The 24,932-nt window shown below is 38.6% G+C and overlaps 1 protein-coding gene across 4 annotated transcripts in view; it reads left to right on the forward strand.

The window, feature by feature from the left end:
• Window positions 1-24,932, forward strand: part of ARL15 (ARF like GTPase 15) — a 166,952-nt gene that overhangs the window by 68,875 nt on the left and 73,145 nt on the right. For 2 of the 4 annotated variants that reach the window (XM_083355550.1, XM_083355548.1), the window contains exon 5: window positions 21,905-22,424. The exons of 1 other annotated variant lie outside the window; for it this stretch is intronic. In XM_083355550.1, the coding sequence (XP_083211676.1) occupies window positions 21,905-22,099 (195 nt within the window). In that variant the 3' untranslated portion in view covers window positions 22,100-22,424. Of the gene's footprint in view, window positions 1-4,205; window positions 5,038-21,904; window positions 22,425-24,932 lie in introns of those variants that run through there. One more of the 4 variants, XM_083355551.1, reaches the window with a different exon arrangement.

Here is a 24,932-nt window from a genome sequence, read left to right on the forward strand (position 1 = left end):
AGGCCTCCCGATCGAGATAGGGCCGCAACTGGCGCACCAGGCGAACCTGGGCAAAAGCCCCCCTAGTCACGGCCACTATGTGATCCTCCAAAGTGAGTCGTGAATCTAGGAGGACTCCCAAGTTGCGAGCCCTATCCACAGGGGGTAAAAGCTCACCCCCCATAGAAAGAGGTGGAACATCCCAGGTGTCTCGGGAAGCCGGAATGTACAGCCACTCAGTCTTGTCAGGGTTGAGTTGAAGTCTGTTCCTCCCCATCCAGACCCGAACCGCCTCCAGGCAACGGGACATCACAGCGAGGGCATCACTGGGGTGGTTTGGGGTCGAAATAAAAAGTTGGGTATCATCAGCATATTGATGATACCCAACTCCAAAACCACGAATGATCTCACCCAGCGGCTTCATATAGATGTTGAACAGGAGAGGCGAGAGGACCGACCCCTGAGGAACTCCACAAGCGAGAGTCCTAGGGGTCGACCTCTGCCCCCCTGCCAACACCGACTGCGAGCGTCCCAGGAGATAGGAGGAGAACCACTGAAAAACCGTGCCTCCCACTCCCAATCCCCTGAGACGCTGCAGCAGGATACCATGGTCGATGGTATCAAAAGCCGCCGAGAGGTCTAATAGGACTAGGACAGAGGAATACCCCCTATCCCGAGCCCTCCAGAGATCATTCACCAGAGCGACCAATGCCGTCTCCGTGCTGTGCCCGGGCCTGAAACCCGATTGGTAAGGGTCCAGATAAGGGTCCAGATAATATTGAAACAATGGGTTCTATCTGAGCAAAGATTTTGGTCTTATTACTCACATTTCTGTTTTTTTGTTTTTCATGGTATGAAAAGCAAAAAGTGAAACAAAATGTAGTATATAAAAAGAGTGAAAACCTCTGAATCTGTTTTCAGATGTGCTTCTGTTTCTTTGTCTTTTCCCCTGGTAACAGCAACTCTGAACGTGTTTTTCTGAAAACCAGGGAGCAACTTGTTTGAATGGCAAACAATGCATTGAGAGGCCATGTCTTTGCATGCATCTGAATGTATTTCCTTGGTAATGCTGATACTAGTATTTGGGCAGATTCATATTAGATGAAGTCATTCTTATCTTGCTTCTAGGAGGTATAGTACTTTAAAATTCAGCCTTATTTGTTAATTTTATATAGGCACAATACTGAGTAGTTACTTGTCATCAATGGATTCAAGGTTTTACTATTGGCATAATTGTGATTTATTTCAAAAATAATGATTACCGAAGCATTTTCAATCTGACAAGCTGTATAAATGTTGAGTAATAGTTATAGAATTTCTTGCCTCAAATGTTGTAAGAGCCAAGAAGATTCCACAAACAGCTGTTTGTGATGTTCACTTGTGGGAGTTATCTGCAGGGTTTCCAAACTGTGTGGGGCACTGTTAAAATTGTATGATGTAAATTATTTATCCAAGCCATCAGGAAAAGAACTACATGTAACTATTTGAAACTTACGCAAAATCACAACACTGTTCGCTTATCTGAAAAAATGGTCTGATTTCCTTTTCAGTCATACTAGTTTTACAGTGTACTTAAGAATAAGCTTATAATTGCATTATTCAGTTGTTTCCATTTATCTTTAAAATCTGACTTTTTTATTGTAACTAAATAAACTAAATTTTGGAAATACACTGATTTGCATTATAGACATCTCACAAGAGAAAAGCTTACTTTGGGAAGAAATTTAACATATTTAATTATTAAACAAAATGATTCAGACATCAAAGAAATGAATACTCAGGAAATATAGTTTATTTTCTATATGTGCTTATAAAATGTCATCCAAATAAAGGAGTTATCATATGTATGTTTAAAGTTCTGGAATTATCACAATTATCTCCTTGCAATGAGACTTCTTCGATGTTAAATTAGACTTTAGAAATATGCTTCTGAAAAATTATCTTCTTATTCTAGTGTTCCCATTTGTCCCCACACAGGTTTATCATATGTGGATATCTTTATTGTTACAAACCAAGTGGGGGCAACTTAAATCTACTTTAAGCTTCAAAAAAGGCTTTGTTTACACAATGCCATGTTGTTCATCTGTGCATATTATTTCTTTAGTACATTAAATTCCAAATTTTCAGTTGTGATATATTAGGGAAGAAGCTAGATTTTTAGATTAGATTGGAAGCCCCAGTCCTTATTATGGGTGGCTTAGGAGCAATGACTTTTTGGATCAAATCAATTTGGCTTTGGTTTATTAATTTTGGGGGAAAAATCTTTGCAGTCTTAGAGCCAAGACTTTAGCTGTTTTCTTGGCATCCAAATAGATCAATTGATGGGGCTGTATGATGAGCAAAGTGTAGGCTTTTTCCCAGTTAATTAAGCATTCCATTTTCTGCTAATTACTATAATGCAGACTTTGTTTTGAATGGCATCCAAGAACCTTTGTCTGAATGGTTCTATAATGCTGTCTAGGAAGCTCTTATAGATACCCATTGAAAATATACTCCATTGAAAACCCATCTGGGCTGTGTGCTCCCCCCTTTTAATTGCCTGTTCAGAGGGGTTTTTTTTCCCTTGTCAGTTCACAGATTTGTGTATGTCGCAAACTTGTCCATTCTGGGTAGCTTGATTTTTATCTAGGTATTCATTCTCCCATCAGTACTAAGTTTGTATTTAACCATTTTTTATTTTGTTTGGGGGTTTTGATTTTTTCTTCTTCTTTTGTGTCTACAGAGTACAATTGCACATGATTCACTGGGATATGATTCTGTTTATTAATTATTTACCTTTTTGTTATCCATTATATAACTTTTGAGATATTGATAGCATGTTGTGGTTAAAAATATAAATGATTTCTGTTTTACTATCTTATTGATTAAGTATAACTGATATTATGAAAATATCCTAATAAGCTATATAGAACTAAGTTGATTAAGATTATCTGGACTCCTCACTGCTGCAAGGTTTTCAATTTCCTTGGCCAAGATAGTAATTTATACATCTTACCCAGCCCTGCAGCTTCTACCTTCTTTATTATTATTAGTCCTTGATTGATCTATTTACTAAGTCATGTCAGGCTCATGTAAATCAACAAACCACTGATCTAAATAAGCCATTGAGCTTCTATGACATATATTAGTATCCGGTATGCATTTTGAGCTAGGCTACCTCAGATGCTAATGACTTGTGTGGCTATCTATATTCAGTACAGTATTAATGAAGCTGTCACCTTGAGAATGAATAAGGGTTGTTTTAAAAACAAAGTAAATGCCAGTTGTCATTTGTCATATCCTGGAGTTTTTTTTTAAAGACTTTGGATGCATTCAGAAGTGGACATTCTGAATTCAATATTATTTCTTCTGAGAAATAATTCATCTGAGGAGAATAAATCAAGAGTGATATATGTTGAACATTTTTTCTTGCTTATATTCATTTAGATTGCATGGCCATCTAAAGGTTGGCATGCTCTATTTGATAGAATAGAGTCACCCAATAAAATCTGATCTATAGTAGGAATGAGCAGCCTTTTAGAAGCAATTTGGAAAAGGTGCCTCCTAGGGTGTGAGACCATCTGTCTGTCTACAGCTGCCCCACGATCCTGGGAAAACCCACAGCTTCTTTAGAGTTGCAGACAGGTGCAGGTGCTCCAAAGACCTTTGTAGAATCTAGTCTATAGCATGTTACATTTTGACCTGTTCATTTGAACAGCTTAAAGAAGTTGAGGTGATGGGAAGTTTATAAGCTCCTGCTAAAACAATTATTTTAGGATGCTCATATTTCAGTTTTTTGTAGATAAGACTTGCAACAGTACATGTACCTTCTGTGAAGCATGTGATGAAAGACACAGAGGGATCTAAGGAAACAGTATGTGATGGAAATGATGTCTGGGCTAAAATATAGCAGAGGAAAACTATGGAATTGAAAAAAACAATAAAATGGGTGGACAGCATGGTGACATTAACAGTTTTGAGACAACATCACTGGACCTAAAATGATAGAATATATTTAATATGAGTCTGAGAATAAGTAAAGGCAAGATTTGTGGAAATGATAATAGGGATATATAGCTAGATAAATGATACCAGAAAAAGTGGATTTATGTTTTTCTAAACATAGCGTGTAACCATGTAAATAGTTAAGGTACCAGGTTATAAATCAGGAGACTGTAAGATTGGTCCTACTTTAGGCACATAGTCAGCTGTGTGACTTTGATTCACTCTTTCTCTCTCTGCCTTAGGATGAAGGCAATGGTAAATCACTTCTGAAAAAAATCTTACCAAGAAAATTAAAAGGACTAGTCCAAACCAGGAGCCAATACTGATTTGAAGACAAAAAACAGTAACAGTCTATGGAGTAAAAGGAGAGAAATGGATATGAATAGGAAGTAGAGGTTTTAGGGGCTGCTTCAGGTTTCACTGATATTTGGAATCTTTATGTGTTGTTTCACATAAAGAAACATGTAAGAAAGATATGAAATGATATTGGCATTTATATTAAAGATCAAATGTTCAAATACATTCACAGACATAAGAATTAACAAAATAGTATATTTATATTTATTGTTGAGAAATAAACTATGCCACAATACCAAATTGTGTATTTATCGGGCATAGTAAACTATAATAAAGCTAATTAAAGTATTAAAATGATGTGAATTCACAATAATTAAACATCTCTTAAGAAATTGAAGAAGAATCTATGATTTAGTGAACCCATTAGGTGCTTTCCTTATTAATTAATTCATTAAATTTTCCTCCCCTACAAAGGGACTCTGGACTTTCCTTGTAGTGCAGCCATGTTAACAATTAACAATTGACAATGGTTGAGGCCACCAGAAGAGCAAGTAACAGAACTTTTTATCTCCATTGACACCGAAAGAGAAAGTAAAGGACCAAAGGACTTTATTTCAAGAAGCAGACAAATTGGAATATTTGAAAACTAAACAGCATTTATATTATCTTTGTGTATCCTTATGTTTAAGTAATGTTTTGTTCTGTTCTCTATGTTATATTCTCTAAATCAGTTATCATTGTTTACTAGCCACCATAGAGAACTAATAACTAATGGTATTTTTTGCAGTGTTGTATTTCATTACAGTAGACTACTATTTACTTTCAAGATAGACATTTATAAAATTTAAAAGGATAAACTTCCAGCAGGAGATTAGTGATGTCTTAATTGTGGTTACTTTCATAGTTAGTGTGAATATAAGAGAAAGTTTGGTAAAGTTATCCAATTTCTTTATGACACAAGAGCCTGTAGGATATTATGCAACATGGTAAGCAGGGTCATGATTTTAAGAAACCGTAAGAGTTTGATTATCTATTTGACAATATTGATTAACAAGTAGCAAAGCTTGACTGGGTTTTTTTATTTTGTTTTTAAAAAGTGTGGCTTATCATGAGCTGATCAACAGTTCCAGAACCCTCTTATTTTGGTTCCTTGAATACCCTTTGACTATCATTGAAAATAACAGAATCAGCATGGTCTCCTGAAATTTTGAGATGGAGAATGACCAATGGTTATAGTATAAAATAAATGTAACAAATTAAAGGTAATGGATTGGGAAAACACCTCCCAAATGTGTCTAAATATTTGAGATATCCATTTGAAACATCCATCTACATCCAGGAGGAGGCACGCTGGCTGAGGAATTCTGGGTGATGAAGTCCACAAATCATAAATGGGCCAAGTTTGAAGACCCCTGCCTTAGCTTCTAAAAATTGGGCAGTAAAGTTATGGCACTTTGTTTGCATTCATCTTGTGAGATTTGAATCTTGAGTTATTCTGCTTTACATTTCAACCCATTACATTTTGCTGTAAACTAATAGAACTGCAGAACACATTTGATAATCTAGCTTTGATAACCTAGCTTCAGTTTTGGTGCTGAATCTGGATAGCTATGAAGAACTTTTATTTACTGGGGTTGCTTTTGCTTAAAACGTTTTCAATAAAAAACAGGACTTGTAAAAAAATAGTGGAAAAAGTACCACAATCATAGTTCTATAATCTAAGTAATTGGTAGATTCACCTCAAGATCCTCCATGACATTGACTTATCCTGGAAATGTGAATGAATGCAGCTGTGCAAATTCAGCATTGATACATATATTTGACCTGCAATTTTTGATAGTACAATGTGCACATGTACTATAACTAATTCATTGTGGAACAGGGCGGTCCAACAATAAAATGAAATATGACAGGGTTCTGTTCAAATTTGTAAGGCTGTCATTCTGTGTTTTTATAAATTCAGAACAATAGAATTGCTACTTATTTGGCTTCATTAAACATTTAAGGTAAAGGTAAAGGTTCCCCCGCACATGCGTGCTAGTCGTTTCCGACTCTAGGGGGCGGTGCTCATCTCTGTTTCAAAGCCGAAGAGCCAGCGCTTGTCCAAGGACGTCTCCGTGGTCATGTGGCTGGCATGACTAGATGCCAAAGGCACACGGAACGCTGTTACCTTCCCACCGTAGTGGTCCCTATTTTTCTACTTGCATTTTTATGTGCTTTCAAACTGCTAGGTTGGCAGAAGCTGGGACGAGTAACAGGCGCTCACTCTGTTACGCGGCACTCGGGATTCGACCCGCCAAACTGCCAACCTTCTGATCGACAAGCTCAGCGTCCTAACCCACTGAGCCACTGTGTCCCTATTTAAACATTAAACATTTAGATCAGGGCTTTTCAACCAGTGGTATGTGTACCACCTGTGGTACTTTGGCACATGGCAGGTGGTACATGACCGTCCTAGAGAAGTGTAGCGGGGGAGGGAAATGAGCCAAAGCGACCCAAGCCTGAGAGAGAGGCAGCTGGAGCTGCAGGACTGTCGGGGCTCAGCAGAAACCCCAGGAGCTCTGGCAGGGCTCCAGCTGATTGGCACTTCCAGAAGCAGCGCGGAGCTGGAGGTGAGTTGAAGAAAAAGGTGGGGGGAGGAGAGGAGAGTATATAAAAGGAGGTGGTTTTGGTGGGAAAGGGGAAAAAAGACAACAGGGAAAGAAGGGGACGGAGAAGAAGCTGTGGAAAGAGAGCTCAGCAGGCAGGGAGGAAAAAGAGACAGGGAAGAAGCAGCAGCTGTTGCTGGAAGAAAAGGTCCCCTGGTTTGTTTTCTCTAGCCAGGAGAATGCAATTAGCACTGATGAAAAGCTGGGAGATGAGCATGTCGGAAAGGAGTGGGTTTATTTCAGAAGCCAGTGGGTTCCTGATCAACTGGCAGCTTGAATGGATAACCATAAGGATTTTTATACAGTTTTGTAATTTAGAGGCTCGGTTTGTGTGCTTTGGTTATTGGAATATTTTAGTCTGTTTCACAAAGGCTAGCAATGAGTCTGAAGTGTTGCCTTCTGTAGGTTTAATCCCTTTAAAAGCTAAAGGTAAAGGTTTCCCCGCACATGCGTGCTAGTCATTTCCAACTCTAGGGGCTGGTGCTCATCTCCGTTTCAAAGCCGAAGAGCCAGCGCTTGTCCGAGGACGTCTCCGTGGTCATGTGGCCGTCGTGACTAGATGCCAAAGGCACCTGGAACGCTGTTACCTTCCCACCATAGTGGTCCCTATTTTTCTACTTGCATTTTTACGTGCTTTCAAACTGCTAGGTTGGCAGAAGCTGGGACAAGTAACAGGCACTCACTCTGTTACGCGGCACTTGGGATTCGACCCGCCAAACTGCCGACCTTCTGATCGACAAGCTCAGCATCCTAACCCACTGAGCCACCGCATCCCTTTTAATCCCTTTAAACAAATGTAATTAGTTTTACCCCCGTATCTTGAGTCTGTCTATGGCTTTTAGCAAGTTTTCTTTGTAAGTAAACAAGCTTAATTTAAAGTTATCGCTTTTTGCAATTGCTACATTGTTTAAACTGAGACACGCCTGAGGCAGTTTAAAGAGAAAAAAAATATAGTCAGTGTTTCTTTGTTCTGGGAGGCTTTTGTGAGCCTTTCTTGCTTTGTGCTTGATTCCTATGTCTTTAAGGGTACAGTGAAGGGACTGAGGGGGATGGGTGCATTCTTACTACACTGTGGAAGGAGAGCTCAGAAGGCAGGGAGGAAGAAGAGGAGAGGGAGAGAGGAAGAAGGGCCGACCAGCTAGCTCAGGGGTCTACAAACTTAGCAACTTTAAGACCTGTGGACTTCAACTCCCAGAATTCCTCAACCAGCAGTAGAAAGAAGCATTAACATTGAACCTCAAAATTTACTTTTTCATAACTAGCCATTTCTATAGCAACAAATGAATCTAATCAGTAAAACCCAAAATCCCCCACCCCTTTTTTTAGTCATCAATTTTTTGACACCTCGCTAAGCACTGGCGGTATTCAAATATTGTCATGTGTTAAAAGTGGTATAATTTGTGAAAAGGTTGAAAAGCCCTGATTTAGATCCCAGTATAAAAATAATTTACTATATTATGTTTACTTAAAAAAACATAAAAGATGAGCATGTGTTTATTTCCATATTTTAACCTGCAAAACCCCCCTCTCAAACTCTATTAATTGGTAAGTGCTACTGTCAAGTGGGCAGTATTGAATTTTTGAATTAAACATAATGCTAGGGGCAATGTCTGTCCCATTATTCTGAAATGAAGTCTGTCTAGTGTATAATGGCACTTTGTTAGAGGAATAACAAATCACTCTTCTCTCTCAGTGATTCAGTGGCAGACAAACATACACCCTTTGAGAAATGTGATGTACTTCCTATCTGCCATCTGGGAACAATCTTTGCAATACTACAATGTAGTAATGCATATAATTAAATTCTTGAAATGGTTTTGCTAATACTGTATTGAATGCTATTTCAGCATTAAGTTGGAGATATTTTTTTTACATAGTTGAAATGTTTAGAAAATCTTGGGCAACATGTGGCCCTTTGCCTAATTTCAAAAGCTCCGAGGAAGGGATTTCTGAGAGGCAGGACTGATCTTTTGGCCTTGTTTAGCTTCTTACTAAAATGGAGGAGAAGATGCTGTCAGAAAGGGAAAAAATCCAAAGAGTTAGAAAAAGATAATAAGGTTTCCTACCGACTACAGGTAATGAATCCTTTAATTGATTAACTCTGTAAGAGGACCATCATCCGGGAAAACAAATCTATTCCTGGTAATATTTTTTTATGCAGAGAAATTGGATCAGAAACTTGAAATCTAGGCAAATCAGCAATGTAATATTTAAAAGATATGGAAAAGATTTCATATCTGTTTAACAGTACATTTGCCTCTATAATCTGAATGGTCTTTGCCAGTGCAAGCAATATTTTCAATCCTCTGTTCTCTCTTAAGTGTAGGAATCTTTTTTCCCCCCCAGAGAATGACAAATTTAGTTTTGTGGTAAGGGTTGGCAGATTCAGTTAACTCTTATGTCTCCAGTTGTAACTCCACCTTGTCATCCTATGCTGTGATAAAGCTTTATCAGAAACTTTTGCAACGCCAAATCAATAAATGGGAGACAGAATTTTTATGTGAGCATGATTAATGCTCCAGTCCAAGATTGTACTTCTTCTCCAAAATCGTTCCCTTCATTCACTTAGGCTTTGAAAAAACTTCCACTTGCACCTAAGCTGCAGAGAGCTTGAACTGATGAGACTCTGGAGAACCCCAAATCTGTTGGATTGATGAACCTAATAGAAATCTATTACCATGCCTTGAAATTTTGCAGTTTGTTTTCTATGTATAAAGGTAAAGGTTCCCCCGCATATGCGTGCTAGTCGTTTCCAACTCTAGGGGCTGGTGCTCATCTCCGTTTCAAAGCCGAAGAGCCAGCGCTTGTCATGTGGCCAGCATGACTAGACGCCAAAGGCGCATGGAACACTGTTACCTTCCCACCGTAGTGGTCCCAATTTTTCTACTTGCATTTTTACGTGCTTTCAAACTGCTAGGTTGGCAGAAGCTGGGACGAGTAACAGGCGCTCACTCTGCTACGCGGCACTCGGGATTCGACCCGCCAAACTGCCAACCTTCTGATCGACAAGCTCAGCGTCTTAACCCACTGAGCCACCGCGTCCCTTTTCTATGTATAAAGGTAAAGGTTCCCCCGCACATGCGTGCTAGTCGTTTCCGACTCTAGGGGCCGGTGCTCATCTCCGTTTCAAAGCCGAAGAGCCAGCGCTTGTCCGAGGACATCTCCGTGGTCATGTGGCCGGCATGACTAGACGCCAAAGGCGCACGGAACACTGTTACCTTCCCACCGTAGTGGTCCCTATTTTTCTACTTGCATTTTTACGTGCTTTCGAACTGCTAGGTGGGCAGAAGCTGGGACGAGTAACAGGCACTCACTCTGCTACGCGGCACTCGGGATTCGACCCGCCAAACTGCTGACCTTCTGATCAACAAGCTCAGCGTCTTAACCCACTGAGCCACCGCGTCCCATCTATGTATACCCACTGCTAAATCAATATCTCTGAAATTTACAGGAATTTAGTGGGACTGCCTTAATACTCTATTCAGTTGCAATTTTTAGCCATGTTGAGAGAATGTAATAAATAATCTGAAATTTTGCTTTTCTGGAAAACCTTTTCTTATTCTTCAGTCAACAAATGCATTTCTTGGACTGTTAATTTTCAGCAGCCTTTCCTATCCTGGTCCTCAGACATGTTGAGTCACAAATGTCAACATTCCCCATTTGCCTGGTTGTTCCTTATTTTTTTTCCTTAGATGTGGGAAGATTTAGTTTAAGATTGTTGTTTCTGGATAAAACAAGTACAGAATCCCTTTTTCATTCAGAAATAAATAAAGAGTTAATGTGGTAATATCAGAAAATCTTTAAATTTCAGCAGGTGGGAATTTTCTTATAATAATTTGTTTTAAAAGAATCCTGGGGCATGTTTATGGAAGTGAATAAGATGTTTACTGAGCATTTTGACTGAAAAATATGATTCAGAAATTTCTTTGTCAAAATAAAAGCAATCTGCTCTTTTATTTTCATACAGGCATGTGTCTTCAGCAGTAGGAAACTTACAGATACTAAAGCAGAAATAAAGCAGTAACTGTGCATAGTTTTCTGCTTTGCAGTTGAAAGGCAATAAGACGAAATAATTTGCATATAGCTTTGTTTTGCTTTATTGTTAAATATGCAGATGCCTGATATCCCTGATGAACCTGGGCTTTTTTTCTCTTTTTTTTTTTTTGCAAAAAAAGGAGCTCTCTCTATTGGCTTTAGGAGTAGGCAATCTTGGCTCTTTTTTATGACTCATGGACTTTAACTCTCAGAAATCCTGAGCCAGCCACGCTGAGGGGAAAGAGAGAGGTTTCCAAGCTGAGCCATGCTGGCTCAGGAATTCTGGGAGTTGAGTCATAAAAGAGCCAAGATTGCCTACCCTGCACTAGAGGAGGACATTAAAATTATTTACAAGGTTACTTCTTTAGGAACTAAACTTTTAGAATCTAAAACAGCTAATTCAAAAAAGCCAACAGGAAGGAACCTCACATTTTTCATCTGCTTCTGTCTTTTGGAAGGTAAAATTAGATAACAAAATAATCTATTTCCTATGTTAACATCTCTGCAATGAAATCAATAAAGGTAACAGGAAAGAAATGAGAAACATTTTTCTCAATGTAATATGTCTAATTTAGCTGATGCTAGCAAAAATAGTATCTTTTGTACCTACTCTATTACAACTAAACCACTTTAAATTAATTCTTAAGGATGAAATATTCTTAATTTGGACTTTACTTTTACTGTTTGGACTGTTGTGTGTTTTGAAAAATAGATTATTTAGAATCTAGTTATGTTGCACTTTAGTCTTTAAATAATTAACCTAGTATATACATAACAATATATGTTGATTTCCATGGTGAGTTTAACATCAGTAACAAAATTTATTAAAAAGGCTAAAATAATTTCTGGTGGTATTATCTGTACATTAAAATTTTGTTTAGTCACAATCTTTCACTGTGCAATGTTGCACAGGCAAGTTGTCTGCAGCAAAGGCAGGAACTTTGCACCCCTCCCTGCTGCCCAACTACACCATCTCAACTAGGTAAGTAAGATGTTATTTGCAAATAGGATGGCAATAAAGAATTTAGGCTGCATTTACATCAGGGCTTTTCAACCTTTTCAGAAATTGTACCATTTTTAGGACATGACAATATTCAAGCACCAACAGTGCTTAACAAGGTGTCAAAAACTTGATGACTAAAAAAAGGGGAGGGTATTTTGGGTTTCATTGGTTAGATTCATTTATTGTTATAGAAATGGCTAGTTTATAATATTATAGAAAAGCAAAAAGTTGAGGTTCAATGTTAATGCTTCCTTCTACTCCTGTAACAGAAGAAGTCAGAAGTCAGTGCCTTTTCTTTTTCCCTTCTCCCCCTCACTTTTCCCTTTTTCTCTCACCCTTTGCTAGCAAAAGCCCCCCCTCACTCACACTTTGCTCACAAAAGCCTCCAGTCGCTTTCAAAGGCACCTCGTTCAGTCTCTCCCCCACTCACTCCATCTCTTTCAAAGGCCTCTTGCTCACTCGCTCACTTACTGCCCCGTTGCTTCCAAACGCCATTTCCTCGTTCACTCACTCACTTATTGCCCTGTCGCTTCCAAACGCTTCCATAAGCCACTTGCTCACTCACTCATTGCATTTGAAAGCGACGGGGCAGTAAGTGAGTGAGTGCCGGTGCCGGAGGCCATCAGCTGTTTGGCGCCGGAGACCACTGCCATGAGGAACATAGGTCTGGGTCGGGGTTCGGAGCAGCTCTGGGTGGGGGCTCAGCATGGGCCGTGGCGTGGCAACTGCGGGGAGGGGAATCCCCACAACGGCTGTGAGGAGGGGAATCTCTGCGGCATATGGCTCCAAGCCGCAGGGGCAGGGGTGCAAAGGACGGGCGGCGACGCCATCGCAAGACACCAGCATTGCTCCCAGTGACAGCACCTCTGAGTTCCGGCACCTTTTTTTTTTTTTTTTTTAGAAAAAAAGCACTGATCATAACATCATCTTGCAAATGGTGGCAATTACATACTTGCTGTCACTTGTTTCACCTGGGATGCCCATGAAGTTTTTACATTGCGTGCTCTTACTCAGCCAATTTACGTCTAGAGTTTTTGGACAATTATTTCCATTACCTTCCCTCCATCTAGCCAGTAGTCGTACTGATTAGTGATTATATGAATCATCATCAAACCTGAAAGCACCAAGTTGCAAATCTTAATTTAAAATAAAATAATTTAGTTCAATATTGGGAATAGGTTCCATCTGATGTTCTTGAAACCATGTTAAATGTAGCAGTAGCTCTAAGTACAGTATCTTAGTCTGAGGTTTCAGAAACTCCACAGATTTTATAGAATGCTACTCAATTGCCTGTGCTTTCATTTGCTGAAGTTTTACATTTTGTTATGTATTCTTCCAAGAAGGTGAATTTCTTTATTGAAGAAAAACTTTGACTTGCTAGAAACCACATGTAACTAATAATTATGCATTATAATTTGGGCTTAAGAAATGTTTGATTACTGAGCTCTGCGATTCTACAACTGAAACAGAAGAAATCATAACAGGAGTACTTTATAAGGCCTTGGTTTCTGTGAGACCACCTCTAAGATTCCTGGTGAGTAGAGGGCAGTGCCAGAGACCAAGATATGTTTTCATAAAAAAAAAAAAGTCTGAAAATGCTAACATGTCATTTTCCATATTTGGAAGAAGTCCATCAGTTCTGTATAGTTGCATATTAAATAAGAAAAATATACTATAATTGATTTTGATTCACGATTTAGAAAATTTTGAAAGAAAAAGCTTTTTCCCTTTCTTCCTTTTGATCATTGATCTGCATGACCCCGTGCTTAGGCCTTTTTTTCCCCTTCATTTGGCATGGGTGTTGTTTTTTTTTAAGTGTAGCTCTCATTTGAGAACCTTCGGCAGTTCCACTTCACTAATCTGTGATCTAATGAGCAATAATGTGGAGTTACAGTGAACATTTTGTTTGCTTTGATGGGAGGATGGCTAGACAGAGTGGGAGAGAAAATGTGTCTGTGAGGAGGAGGAGGAGGAGGAGGAGGAGAAGAGTGATTGAACAGTGTGAAAAAAGACTTGTTAGATCATGATAGCCTGATTTATTTCACAATGGGTCAGGAAAGACGGAAACAAACTACAATTTGTTTGCCAGGTTTAAAATCCTGTTGTCCAAAGCATGTTGATTTCTGAGAGTATAAACCTGGCAATTCTGCTTGTGAAAAAAAACCCAAAACTGTTCTGAGTCTGCAGTTCCTTAAAGTTTTATAAAATATTGGGTCTAATGGAAAGTTTTATTTTAATTACAAAAATAGCATTTGCATATTAGGTTCATGCTTGACTGATTTTAAGTCCATTTGAATGAAAAGGAAAATCAAGGATTAAAACGCTATTCTGCTTTGAGGTCAATCACCATGTACTCATGTTACTGATTTTCATATATAAAGAAAGAATACCAATAGCGAGCTATCATAATGTAGCTGCCTTATTGCTGCCTACTGACTACATTGGAAGTAGGCTTGAAAACTTTGGCAGGAGAGATAATGCACTAATATGTATATATATTTAATATAAATTTAATATGTTACACAGATAGTCTTTGATTTGTAACATACTGAGGTCATTATTTCTGAACTGACATAGAAATTAAAATGCGGTCCCTTCAGATATATTATTGTAGTTCGTTGAGATATAGGTAGCAACACAAATAGGTGTGCCTGAAAAATGAGGTATAGTTTGTTTTTCTACTGTCCTATATGTTGAGATAATTCCTACAGACCTCAAATCCATATCTCCTACTGTCTTAAGTATTAACTGCTATATTGATGAAGGTTTGTTTAAAAATTGATATGGCTGACCATCTTAGAGCCCAGTTTTGGGTGGCTTACCATAACAAACCACAAAACCAATAAAACATATAAAATCAATTAAAAATAAAGACTAAAACCCAGCGCATCATGTTTGAACTGAACCGCATATAAATGTGTGTGGAATTGGTGTGCTGATTTATCTGACAAGTATGGTAGTTTTAAATTGCCTAATTTTTATCTGTAGTCCAACACAACTACAAGGGAGCTAAAGAAATTACCCTTAGTGTGGAACAGTATAAAAAAGAGCACTTTGCTTAATGGAGAAGCCTTCAGAAATGAAGGAGGAAAGGTACAGTGCATGATGCAGAAGATAAAATGAGCAATGCTAGAGTTTCAAACTGGTGAGGAACAAGTGTGCAATGGTGAGGGATGGAAAGGATTTGAGAAATTTGCAGGAGTTGAAAGAAAAGCAGGAGGTGACAAAAGTACCAGGAGATAGTAAGGGCTTTCATTGTGAAAGATCTGGGTTTTGACCCCTGGTGGCTAAAGGTCTGCAAAGGTCCCTGAGAAGACAATAGGCTACAGATCTGATGCAAAAGGAGCTTTGCTGATTGTAGTTTTTAGAGGGAGAAAGAAGTTTGTTGTCAAATTCCATGCATTCTTATTCCTTTCATAGTCTATGCTTTTATATCCAAGTATTGTAGGTTTAAGAGAACTTCAATTCGTTTTCCATAGTACAGAATGTTCTTTAAATTTCCAGGGAGGACAACATTTGATATCTATTAGAATTTCTACTTAATACTCTCTATGTTTTGTTCCTTCATTTCTTAAAAATCTATTTAAAATATTTTAAAAGATGCCAATTTACATTAACTCCTTTCATATTATTTAGGTATTCCTTCTAGGTTCTTGATACTATAGACCTTTTTTATTAATTAGAAACATATTTGTGCTGCCCTTCAAAGCTAATTTTCCCTCTGTAGAATATATAAATTTTATTTGTTTGCAAATAATTTATGGGAATATTTATTTAGATTACACAAAGAGCTATTTGTACAGGGTTCTTTAGATACTACTGTATATGTCAGAAACAGCCCCTTTTGATTACATTTACCACGTTACTATAGAATCCTGTAATAATTGTTTTTAGCATTGCAGCCTTAATTTTAGTGGCAACTGACATTGTTAATAGCAATTAATAAATCTAATTTTAATTGGTTAGTTGGTACTTGGGCATCCTCCTGGATTCATGGCTCAATTTTGAAGATCACATAGGATCCGTGACCAGAGGGGCTTTTGCCCAGGTTCGCCTGGTGCGCCAGTTGCGACCCTATCTGGACCGAGATTCCCTATGCACAGTCACCCATGCACTCGTGACCTCCTGGTTGGACTACTGCAACACTCTCTATATGGGGCTGCCCTTGAGGACCACTTGGAGGCTTCAGCTGGTGCAGAATGCTGCTGCGCGAGTTGTGATGGGGGTTTCCCAATACTCCCATGTAACACCTCTACTCTGTGAGCTACATTGGTTTCCAGTTGCCCTCTGGGTGAGATTCAAGGTGCTGGTGATGACCTATAAAGCCCTAAATGGCTTGGGTCCGGGATATTTGAGGGAACACCTACTGCCGACATCAAGTTCCCTTCGTGCTGTGTGCTCCCACTTGGAGGGCCTTCTCAGTGTGCCGCCTGTAAAAGACTGCCGGCAGATAACACCCAGGGGGAGGGCCTTCTCAGTGGGTGCGCCTGCCCTTTGGAACCAGCTGCCCATGGAGCTTAGGACTGCCCCCGACCTTCGGTCATTCTACCGGGACCTGGCTCTTTGAGCTTTCCGGCCCAGGCTGAGAGTTTTTTTTCCCCTCAGGGATCAAATTTAATTATTTTAACTGTTTTTAACTCTTGTATTGTATTGATGTTTTTAAATACTTTGTAAACCGCCCTGAGTCCTACGGGAAAAGGGCGGTATATAAATTCAATAAACTTAAACTTAACTTAAACTGTGTCAGAGTCACCCTGTTCTGCTCTGTATAATACAGAGATCTTAATTCTGCTTTAACTTTGTCTCTTTTATTAAATCCAAGTTCCAGTATGTAATATTTATTGATGGGAGGAACGATTTATTGATCAAGTGTCTAGGCTTCTGATCTCAAAACAACTTTACAGCTTTAAACAGTTAAAACAAATGGGAAACTCTAACTTAAAAGAAAAGGAAAGCACTTGTCTAGAGAAGCAAATTAAAAAGATCACTTTTCCCATCCCCTGAATTAAAGGGACCCAAATCACAATAAGAGTCTTATTTTTAAGACTCATAGGTGGGGGCCATATGAATCTTGCTTGCTACTTTAGTCCTGCTGGATGACACCACTTAATCAATAGATCGCGAAGAACTCTAACTTCATTGCTTCATATAGGCAAGGGGTCCCACAGATAGTAGTCCTTATGCCATGTAGGCTTTTAAAAGCAATAACTAGGACCTTGAATTGCACCTGGTACCTTACTGGTAGCAGAACAGCTCATGGAACAGACACTTGCAGGATAACCAAGACATGGGTAACTATAAGGAGGGCTGTCCAGTCCAGGAATGGGTGCAACTAGCCATTGCCATTGGTAATCAACAAGTTCATGCCATCTCAGGATTTGTCCTAAATCCCAACTGACAAGCTCCAGATACTCTTTATTTTTTTATGGGATCTTCTCTAATTGCAACCTGACCACCTTCTCAAGGACCTTTCCCCAAAAAGGAAGGTTGGAGACTGGATGGAAATTGTCTAGGATGTTTGGTTCCAGATATGGCAGAAATACGTCATTCAAGGAAATAGACAACCCCACTTGGGCCCAACCACATACCAACTTCCAAGCAGCCCCCAATAGCAGGAGAGATAAAATCTAATAAAAGATCCTGTCCAATTCTGGAAGAATAACAGGATCAAATTCTTCCCAGCCACCCAAACAAGGTCATGCCTTTGCACTTAGACCAGCCCAATCAGAATCTAATTCTAAGAATGTCCAAGCATATATTTAAAATATTCATAGCAGCCAGCTAGATCCCATTCTTACCAATAAGGAAGCCTTTATATATATATTTAGTTAAATATTTATATAGCCACCTACCTTTGTCAAACTTTGGTCAGTTCCCAATCAGCATTTCTAGAAGGGACTTAACAAGAAAGAAGACATTTCCAGCAGGTACAAGTCCCATATTACAGTGTGATAGCACAGTGGTTAGAATGCAGTAATATAGTCCAATTCTGCTAACTGCCAGAGTTAGAGTCTCACCAGCACAAGGTTGACTCAGCCTTCCATCCTTCCGAGATCGATAAAATGAAGAACCAGATTGTTGGGGACAATATGCTGACTCTGTAAAACTGCTTAGAGAGGGCTGTAAAGCTCTATGAAGTGGCATATAAGTCTAAGTGCTATTGTTATTTCTATTGTCATTTCAATGTTAAGTGATAGGGTTTCTGTGGTTGGGTTGCTTCATCCTTTGAAATCTTTTACAAGTAACCTATTTGGAGCAGCTGTTGACTCAGTTTTTCAGCTAATGGTAAATTTTGTCAGCTGGCTGGCTTAGACAAAAGTTTGCCAAAAGGGACTTTTAATAAGGATTACACTAATTCTCCTAGGCTAGTTGCAGCTGCAGCCCTGAAATACTCGAGGGAAAATGTTAAGGTCTTTTGACAAAGAATGTGTCTTCCCTGCCTAGCATCTATGGATCTCTTTTGTGTTGACAGTCTATGTAAAGTACCACATCTGACTAACTGCCTATTTTGTCTTTCCTATAGTTTTGTGAGCTTTAAAACTTCACCAACTTGAAGTAGTTCTGCTTCTTTGCTTCCTTCTGCCCCTCACTTGCTTCTCTCTGAGCAGTCCTTTGGGAAGCACACCTGAGGCTGAGCACTGCTGAGGCTAAGCACTGAACAAATCTAGATTAAGTTTGATTGCCAGACCCCATCTTCTTGGCAAACTCTTCTAGTCTTTTCTATGGAAGAAGACAGCTTGCAGACTGAACTACTGCACATCCTGAGAAGTGGCCATTAACTGGTATTTTAAATGCATTCCAAAGCAGAGAATGAATTTTGTGATCAAGTAATAGACAATCCATTTTGGGCAGCGTAATGGTTCATTGGTTAAAAATGCTGTGCTTGGGTTTGAGACCTGAGCGCCATGTGATGGGATGAGTTCCCATTACTCACCCTAGTTTCTGCCAGTCTAGCAGTTTGAAAGCATGCAAATGCAAGTGAGTAAATATATACCTCTTCATGAGGAAGGTTACTGTGTTCTGTACTTTCATGCTGGCCACATGATGACAGAAGCATGGATCCCTCCACTGAGAATCGGAGATGAGCACCGCCCCCTTGAGTAGGTCACAACTGGACAGGGGAAACCTTAAATCTTTAAATGGACAATCCAAGCAAAATTTTGAGAACAGCTGGATAACAGAAATTTCCTGAGTTGGGGTTATAATCATTCACTGAAAATTGTTGCAGAATTTGGAAAGATTAATTTTGGATGCCTATTTTAACTTTGGGTGTCTCACAATAGTTTTATTGTGATGTTTATATCCAATATTTTGTCTCAAGAACTCAAGGTGATAGAATATCTAGCATTTCCCTCTCCAATTTTGTCCCTACAAAAGTTCTCTGAGAAGGTCTGTGACAAGTCACCATGGTCAACTCACCATAGCCGACTGACCACGGCCAACTTACTATGGCCAACTTGCTGTGGGACAACTCACCACAGCCAACTCGCCATAGGACAAGTTGTTGCTGGACAAAAGTTACACTAATAACAAAAGAATGGTGGAATAGAATCATTAAAAAAGGATGCAAAAGGAGGGACAGTATGAAATGTGATCAACAAAAATTAAAATAACTTTATTTATTTTAAATAATTAAATAGAACTGTTAAATTGTTCCACAGTAAATTGTCCCATGGCTAGTTGGCTGTGTCGAGTTGTCCCGCAGCAAGTTGGCCATGGTGAGTTGGTTGTGGTGAGTTGGCCATGGCAAGGTGGCCACAATAAGTTGGCTGTGGCAAGTTGTCCCATTCCCTTCTGAGAAAGGTTAGTTAACGAGATTAGCCCAAAATCACTGAGTGAGATTTGATGGCTGAGTCCAATGCTTGAACATTGCTGTCTCAAACAACATGATAAAAGAGCAATTGTGTTTTTGTGCTACACCACAAAATATCTGGTCCTGTTTTAGCCTAATCCATTGTGTTGGTTGGATCCAGATCAATTCACTGGTTGTAGAGAAACTAAGAGCCAATACTGAATTCCTTAACTTGTAGTAGTGGACAGCAGCCTTCTGGAGAACTTTCTTTTGATGAAAATTTGCTCCTTCCTAACACCTCTGTATTGGTCAAATGCATTTGGAGAACTGTTTAAATGCCCAGTTATCTAACTAACTGACTGACTGATTGACCGACTGACTTTATTTCACAAATTTATAAGGCTAGTCAAGTCAATGTAACTCTGTTCAGTCTTCATGGTAATATGGGGTGTATGATCCTGCTTTTTGGAGTGCCCTTGGCTGCTTGTAATTCTTCATAGCCTTAATCTATTAATTTATAAATTAATTAAACATAAAATAAAACTTTTGGTCTGAGAAAATAAGCTACTCTGTGCGTTCCCACAGAGAGGGCCTCCTCAGGGTGCCCCCAGTCAGAGAATGCCGGCTGGTGGCCCCCAGGGGGAGGGCCTTCTCTGTGGGCGCCCCGGCTTTGTGGAATCAACTGCCGGTGGAGCTCCGGATGGCACCGGATCTCAGCTCCTTCCGGCGCGGGTTAAAGACCCACCTGTTTGAACAAGCTGGCCTGGCCTGATGGGGAGTTAATTTGGGTTTTAAATATTTGTATATTTTATTGTTTTATTTTGGGCATTAATTTAATTCTATTTTAACTTTTGTAGTTTTGTACTTTTATCATATGCCCTGTTCACCGCCCTGAGTCCCTTGGGAGAAGGGCGGTATAAAAATTTAATAAAACTAAACTAAAACTAAACTAAAAAGGCATTATTTATGAGTATTTGCACACTTTAGAGACCTACATACTTTTCCTTATTTGTTCAGAAATATTTTTATATCAGCGCTAAGTAAGAACTGCTAAAAAAGAAAACAAAGGTAAGAACTATAAAACCTGCAGTCCAAGTAGAAAGTTTTATACAGTACTATGTACTGTATGGTTTTTTTTAATGTTTTAAAGTCAATTAATACTAGCGGTTCACCTGTTTTATTGTGCCATGAAAGAGTGCTTTAGAAAACAATTAATAGCATGCAGAAATCTAGTACCATACAAATGAAGATACAAAGATGGCAACAGTTTTTTGTTCAGCATGTATTAGCAACCATGTTATAAAAAAAAACAATATAAACTTAATGTGAGGACTACCATAGAAGCAATAAAAGCAAGCTAAGTATTGCTTAAAGTGTTAGCAGAGTTGTCCTTCAGATGCTGAAGCCTTGCAATTACAATGTGCTTTATTTACTATAGAAGACTGCTTTCCTGAAATAACTTTTGTTGGGATACTGACTGCAGAAAATACATTTATTTTTCCACTAAACAAAGTTATGTTGGCAATAAAAGTAAAGGACATGTCAAATTTAGTTCATATATACACATTATATACTCTACAAAGTAAGCAGTATAAAAAAAATTGTAGCAAAACTGATATCAAGAAATTACAGTAGAAGAACTGATTACTAAACTGATATCTGATTTTTAGTTCTTACTCTGAGTAGGGCAGAAATCATGGATTATGAAATTTGTAGTTCAACAACATAGGTAAGATCACAGTTTCTCTAGCCTCTCCTAAACAGTAGGCAATGTCAAAAAATACTCCACATGACTATTTCCCCTACTCTCTATATATGTACATTTAAAATGGAATAATATTGGATTGTTGCTGTCTGTTGAAAAAATAGAGTTACACTGGATCACCCTGTTCCATTTCTGATAGATTTATTATTAGGATCCTCTATATCTAGGCCTCATATTTGTAATGAGGGTTTTGTATGAGTATTTTATGTGAAAAAAGTAAGATTCTACATTTAGGCAAAAAAAACCAAATTGTTGTGATTCAGCGTCAGCCTGTGGTTCCGGCAGCTGAGTTGGATGATTCTGAAGAGGAGGAGGGGTTTGGAGAGCCTTTGGTGTCAGAGGAAGGTTCTGATGCACTGCAGGACTCTCAGCCTGGCCCCTCCCGTCTTGTTCTTCATCAGACTCAGCCATGTGAGCACGAGGGATTGGAAGAAGACGATCCACAGCTGGCTCTGTTCAGGGATACTAGGAGCAGGAGGCAATCTAGCAGAGCAGAACAGAGGAAGGCAATGAGGCAACTCGAGGAGAAGGCAATGAGAAGCCACACTTTGGGACTGCTGATAAAAGGGGAAGGTGTGGGAGGTGCTGGTTGCTGAAGGCAACCGTTTGAAGATCTTCTGCTAGAGTCCTGGTCTGTTATTCTTGTTTAACTCTTGTTTGAACTTTTGGTTTAACTCTGGAACTTTTCGTTTAACTTTTGTTTGAACTCTTTGTAAATAAATTTGGTTGGGTTTTTTCCAGCCTGTTGACTATAAAAAGGGGTTGTCCCTGACATTCAAAAAGGGCTGGTCGTAGGCTGGAACAGAACACAAATGCACAGGTATAGTATAGGTGGTACCTTGCTCAATAGTAGAAACTGTGATCTCGGAGTCCTAGTGGACAATCACTTAAATATGAGCCAGCAGTTGCTGCAGATGTCAAAAAAGCCAACAGAGTGCTAGGCTGCATTAACAGTGGGATAGAATCAAGATCACGTGAAGTATTAATACCACTTTATAACGCCTTGGTTAGGCCACACTTGGAATACTGCATTCAGTTTTAGTCACCACAATGTAAAAAGATGTTGAGACTCTAGAAAGAGTACAGAGAAGAGCAACAAAGATGATTAGGGGACTGGAGGCTAAAACATATAAAGAATGGTTGCTGGATTTGGGTATGTCTAGTTTAATGAAGAAAAGGACTAGGGGGTGACATGATAGCAGTGTTCCAATATCTCAGGGGTTGCCACAAAAAAGAGGGAGTCAAGCTATTCTCCAAAGGACCTGAAGGCAGAACAAAAAGCAGTGGATGGAAACTAATCAAAGAGAGAAGCAACCTAGAATTAAGGAGAGATTTACTGACAGTTAGAACAATTAATCAGTGGAACAACTTGCCTCCAGAAGTTGTGAATGCTCCAACACTTGAAGTTTTTAAGATGAGAAGAGACTGGACTGCCATTTGTCTGAAATGGTATAGGGTTTCCTGCATGATCAGGAAGATGACCTCCAAGGTCCCTTCCATCACCATTATCATCATCATCATCATCATCATCATCATCATGGTTCCCCTAATCAAGGTATGTCAGCTTGGCTGAGCTACAGATTCCCAATGTTTTGCTTGATTTCTCTTTCTGTTTTTAACCAGACTATGAAAAGGGTGACCCGTCAGGCCTTTCCTAGTTCTCCAGAGAGCTAGTGGGGAAGGCAGAACTTGGTTATAACAAAATGGTAGTAGTTACAAAGGAACCTAGTTTTCTATGTATAGTTCACCTCCAAGCGCAGGTTTTCTCAGTCCCAAAGTATCAAGGGCACTGTTATTTATCACAGCACCTATTATTTCATCTTTTATATACCTATGGTTATCATAGAGAAAATCAATCTGCGTGGTTACCAAGAATCATTGGCAATAGCATTTAGGCTTATATACTGCCCCATAGTGCTTTACAGGACTCTTTGGGTGGTTTACAATGCTTTGCATATTGCCCCCAACAATCTGGGTCCTCGTTTACTGACCTAAGGATGGAAAAGTGAGTCAACCTTGAGCTCTGTCAGGATTGAACTTCAGGCTGTGGGCAGAGTTTTGTAACCACATTGTAACCACTGTGCCACCAGAGCTCTTATATGTATTCCATCAATATATCCGTGGAATCCCTCTCTATGGTATGAATATTAGATAAATAGCCATTTTTACTTGTGTTTCTTTTCCTCCATCCATTTTACTATATATGCTTTTATAGTGTTTTGGTAGTTTTGTATTTTGAATATAAGATGCTTCTGTATAGGAGGTGGTACAAAACCATATTTAAATGAATCTTCATTTGGGAGATGGGTTGAATGCAAATGAAAGAAAAGTTACTGAATAATTTACATTAAATCAACAACGTTTTCTCATTCCAAGTCAACAACAATAAAAAGCCCTCCCCAGCCTCCAATTAGACATGTTGAGATAATGAAAAGTATTTGGGTAAATAAATAACCTCAGTTTATCATTTATAATAATTAGTAAACAATTTCTTAACTGATGGTACATTAGATTGCACCTGATTATATAGTATTTTCTATCCCCGTCCCACATATCCAAATCTACTGTTTTGTATTCAGGAGACCTTAAAATTTCGATAAAATGAGAAAATAATTCTTGCTGATTTAGATGTTTAAACACATCTAAATTTGCTTTCAGTGCTTTAAAATCTTGAAGGAACATTATTAATTTTTTAAAATGTGATTTGTTTTTTGTATTTATTCTTGAATTTTTCTTGACCTTACAACAAATGCAATTGAATTTTAATTTTAAATTTTAAATAAAGCTAAATAAAATGCATTATCAATAATGATTTTACAAATTAGAGTTCAATTATTTAACCAAAATTGTAAGATCATTTTCTCAAGATATTTCACATGATGGCATTTATGTTTTTACTTATTTTTAATCTTCATTTTTGTGGAGGATTTATTTTTAATCAGCCATTTTATATTATTTTTGAATGATTGGTCTTAGAAGAATGTAGCTGTCTGCTAAGATAGGTTTGTACATGTGCCTGGCAAGCACATTTGTCTAGCAATTGGTTTTCAGATCTTTGTACTGCTTTCAGATTTCAGCAAACATGTTTTATTGAAGCAAAGAATGAGTTTGTTTCATGGGCTGGATCAACGATGGGATTACCCAAAGGAACACAGTAATACAAACAAAACTTGAAATATCGCTTTACATTCTTTTGAAATAATAAAAGGGGTGTTAACAAGATTGATGCAAGCTGTAGCTGACATAAGTTACCCATGGCTATTTTACAATTTGATAGCTGTATTCTCATAGTAAAGGTTATTACTATAGCTCATCAAAATGTTAGTTTATATTGTACACTTTTATCTCTCTTTTGTTGAGTCAGCTGCTTTAAAAAATTAGCTCCAAATTCTTTGGGGAACTTTTGAAAGGAAGTAAGTATTTAGGGGC

The sequence above is a fragment of the Vipera ursinii genome (genome assembly GCF_947247035.1).
Source record: "Vipera ursinii genome assembly, chromosome: 2".
NCBI lineage: Eukaryota > Metazoa > Chordata > Lepidosauria > Squamata > Viperidae > Vipera > Vipera ursinii.